Below are 4,026 nucleotides of genomic sequence, written 5' to 3'. Positions count from 1 at the left end.
AAAACTCCAAATTTTTAGAGTAGATTTGGGCTCGTTCGGTTACCTTATGTGAAGAACAGGTTACCAAACTCATCTGAAAGTGTAGTTCGGTTACTTCTTCCAAACACGCAGGTTACCGAACTCACTCTTTAATGGAGGTTTTAGTCGTTCGGTAAACAGACATGTTACCGAACTTTGTTTATAGGATTTACAGAGTAATGTTCGGTTGGTTCGCAAACTTTAACCCAACATCATATCTAACCGAACTCCACATGTATGCAATTAGTGAAGAGTTGGGTTAGTCAACATTTTTTGCGAACAAACCGAACAGAGCAGGCAAAGTTCGGTTAAATCATAACTCAACATAGTAGGAAAAATAACACAGTTTGGTTACATTGTTTTTTTTTTTTTTAAATTTATGGGTAGAGTTCGGTTACTAACTAGTTTTAGAATTTTTTGCGAACCAACTGAACACAATATATTGGTGTTAAATGAGGAGTTCGGTTAAAACTATTTTTTGGGAACCAACCGAACACAATATATTGGTTTTCAATGAGGAGTTCGGTTAAAACTATTTTTTGCAAACCAACCGAACACAATATATTGGTTTTCAATGAGGAGTTAAGTTAAAACTATTTTTTTGCGAACGAAAAAATAAATTCGTGATAACCGAAGTGTTCTTCGTGTTCTTGGTTTCAGAATGTTCGGTTACAAAACTATTTTTTTTTAAACTATTCCTGACCGAACATGCCACTTTAACTTCCATTTAAACCATATTTTGATGATTTCTACTCAATTTACCCAATCATTTGATGATTTCTACTCAATTTATCCTATAAAAAAACGAATTAAAAACGATTGATGGGTTTTTCAATCGAACGAGGAACGTTAAGGAAAGAGAGAAGAAGAGAATTTTTTTTTTCAAAACTAAAAAATTTCGATTCCCCTTCAATTTTTGTTTTTGATTATGATTAATAGATTCGTTTAGATTAGATGTATATGATTAGATTTATATAATTATTAGGTTAATCTTAATTTAAATTAAAGTAAAGGGTAAATGTGTATTTACGTAACTTTAGGACAGCCCTTATAAATATAGGAAGGTTGGCCTAATAAGATCATGATCCCTAAAAAAAACCATGGTCCCGAAAAAATCGTCCCAAAAAATACTACTTCAAGTTGGGACCAAGTTCCACTTTCTACAGCACTGCATATTGCAGCACATCCAAGCTGAACAAAATTGACCAGTGATGAGTTAGATAGAGTAGCTTCACATTATAGACCTCATCTAGCCGTATGATTGCATATATTCACCCATCAGATGAGAGGCGTAGTTTATTACTCCCTCCGTTTATGGAAAAGAGATACTTTCATTTTTTTAATTTGACCTATTTTTAGGTTAAAATGAAAAAGTGAAAGTATCTCTTTTCCAAAATCAGGGGGAGTATATTTTACCATAACAAATAAGCAGGAAGAAAGAATCACAAGGGGCTTATATATAATTTTGAAGGGAAGAACATACATGTTGTGGTACTCAACATGCAGTGGAACTTTCATGAAGAAAAAGTAATTATAAGCACTAGGAAGTTCCAAACATACAAGGTTTACGAAATAAATAGGAAAATGATGTCTGAAATATTTTTATTTTCTCTAGATGTGACTCAGATAGGCTGACCCTTGGGAACAATCTGATCTTTGATCCACATATAAATTGGAACCAGAACATAGTACATTCCAGCCGTGGCTCCAAGCAGGAACCGGAGAAAGAACACAAATGGATTTACAGGCTTACTCACATCTTCCACCTTTGGACCAAGCTGCATTCATCAACCCCACACAAAACACAAGCACAGGTTTATATCAGTAAGAAGAAAACACCAAATATGGAATGTAAAGCATTTCTAGCTGGGGTAAGCAGACACTTATACCACTAATAATCCGAATACACAACTTACTGATGACTAGATATATTGATAAAGAAATAAGGGGAGCTTGTTTTTTGCAACCTAGGAACAGCCGAGTCATATTCAAAACGATGATGAGAAGAAATAGGAGGAACTTCAGGGACTCCAGATCTTTCATACAAAGTTCCAGAAAGGCTAAGAGTGGAGTACTAGCACAGTTTGCTAATCTCTTTATTTGTATCAACCTCTCAAGTCTAAACCACTTTCTCTTCACACAGCTACTAAATGTAAGTATGTCTCATCTAGTTGGCAATTTGGCACAATCCTGATTCCCGTCTATTCCTTAGTGTCTAAGTTAGCCGCAGCCTAAACCCTAAAACCCTTACTAAACCCGGCACAATCCTGATTCCCGTCTATTCCTTCGTGTCTCAGTTAGCCGCAGCCTAAACCCTAAAACCCTTACTAAACCCAAAGTTCTTAGACATGTTTTTTTTCCCACTCTCTTACTAAATTTTAGTTTCACTTATTGATTTGCAGTAATTGCAGTTTCAATTCTTGGAAGGCATTAGGGATTCTTTTGTCTAATTGAAACAATAATTGTTTGTTGGACAGGATAGTTTGACAGCACGAGAATGAAATAGTGCAGAATATACAGCTGCACACATTAAGCTTTATAAGTTCCTACATAACCAAGAACGTTAAAAAACTAAAAAGCGATGCTCACCTCCAGCGGAGAGTCCCCGGATGCAGGCTTCACACCTGTAACAGAGCATCCCATGATCAATCCATGTCGACGAACTCCCCTATACCATTGTGGACCAATTCTCTTTAGCTTAACATCCTTAAATCCAGCTTTTGTGAACCAGTCGATGTACTCTTCCTCTGTCGGAAACAGCATCCACACATCAGCAAAGAACCGAGATAACCAAAATGTCGGGTACACTGGACCGATCAAACAAGCCTTGCCACCTATTTTCAACACCCTGTATGCCTCCTTGATTCCTCTCTGTGGGTCTGGCCAGTACTCAATACTGCAGAAGTGGAACAATATCACATCTCAAATAATGACTCAGAAAAACAAATCATGTAAAAATATTCTACATATTCCCAATAACTAGTACCGATTCAAACAGCATAAACAGTACCCAGGCAATTTCCGAAACCTGGAAACAAAATAATGGGATTTACCTTCCAGCTGAAACATATCGATCCGCATAATCTGTAGGGAAAGAAAGATCCTCAGCATCACCTTCGATTATCTTGCAATCCTTCAACGGCGCCTTCTCCTTAGCTTTAGCAAGTTGGTGAGGGGACTGATCAAGAATAGTAACATTTTTGGCATCAACATGTTTAACAATACCTAAAGTAGTGAACCCAGTCCCGCCACCAACATCAACTACAACTAAATTCCTGTCATTTAAGTCTGCAGGTTCAAGTGCATCGTCTCTCATATCCTCAGTCCAATGACCAGGATTAATAACATGATCATAAACAATTGAGAGAAATCTATAAAACCAAAATGCCTCTTTTTTGTGTTGTATAAATCTAGGTTGAGAAGCAGGTCTTGGAGTGGAACTAGAGATACTACATTTAGGTACTATAAAGCTTCTTGATTTTGGATGAATCCTTCTACAAGAAACTAAACCTAATTTGCTTCCATTGAAATTTGACCCTACAAAACCTAATCCATTTGGTGATAACCCTCTCATGAGTGTGAGATTTTCAGCTCCATTCAGCATTGAAGAAGCCATAGAAGCCATAAAATGAATATTCAATGTAAACCCAGTGACTGAAAGTATTGATACAGTAATTTAACCCTAGAATAATTTTTGTACAACTGAACCTGCGTACCTGTTCAAAGAGAGTGGGAATGAAGAGGACGATGATGATATTGGAGAGACTGGATTTTGGTTGATTTTGGTTGGTTAGTTTTACTTGGCAATCTTTAAGTGAGTGTATTTTATAATGGTGGTGCCAAAACTAAGAAAGATTCCCTTTTGCTCCCTCGTGTGTATCGCATAACTACACGTAATGCCACATTTCTTTTACTCCCTCCGTCCCCCGTATACACGCGGAAAAGTGGAATTCTCTTAGAATAAGTAAGTTTTTGGTTTTTATAAATTTTCCTTATGTTCCCTAATTT

The 4,026-nt window shown here is 36.6% G+C and overlaps 1 protein-coding gene across 1 annotated transcript; it reads right to left on the bottom strand.

The window, feature by feature from the left end:
- Positions 1-1,456: 1,456 nt before the first annotated feature.
- Positions 1,457-3,810, bottom strand: LOC113350010 (2-methyl-6-phytyl-1,4-hydroquinone methyltransferase, chloroplastic-like). The gene is made up of 3 exons (XM_026594065.1): positions 3,072-3,810; positions 2,608-2,914; positions 1,457-1,796 (listed from the first exon to the last, which is right to left on the bottom strand). Exons 1-3 carry the CDS (start codon positions 3,641-3,643, stop codon positions 1,641-1,643), a joined length of 1,035 nt encoding a protein of 344 aa, XP_026449850.1. The 5' UTR covers positions 3,644-3,810; the 3' UTR covers positions 1,457-1,640.
- Positions 3,811-4,026: the final 216 nt, after the last annotated feature.

Source organism: Papaver somniferum, chromosome 2, assembly GCF_003573695.1.
Source record: "Papaver somniferum cultivar HN1 chromosome 2, ASM357369v1, whole genome shotgun sequence".
Taxonomy (NCBI): Eukaryota; Viridiplantae; Streptophyta; class Magnoliopsida; order Ranunculales; family Papaveraceae; genus Papaver; species Papaver somniferum.
Note: the sequence above shows the minus strand (reverse complement) of the source record. Positions and strands in the feature narration are given on the sequence as shown.

Bases quoted from the DNA above. Each gene is read 5' to 3' on its own strand.
- LOC113350010 (XM_026594065.1), bottom strand. From the start codon at position 3,643: ATGGCTTCTATGGCTTCTTCAATGCTGAATGGAGCTGAAAATCTCACA. The intron at 2,915-3,071 runs GTAAATCCCATT...CCACTTCTGCAG, and splicing joins CGATATGTTTCAGCTGGAAG to TATTGAGTACTGGCCAGACC. The intron at 1,797-2,607 runs GTGAGCATCGCT...TGATGAATGCAG, and splicing joins CCGGGGACTCTCCGCTGGAG to CTTGGTCCAAAGGTGGAAGA.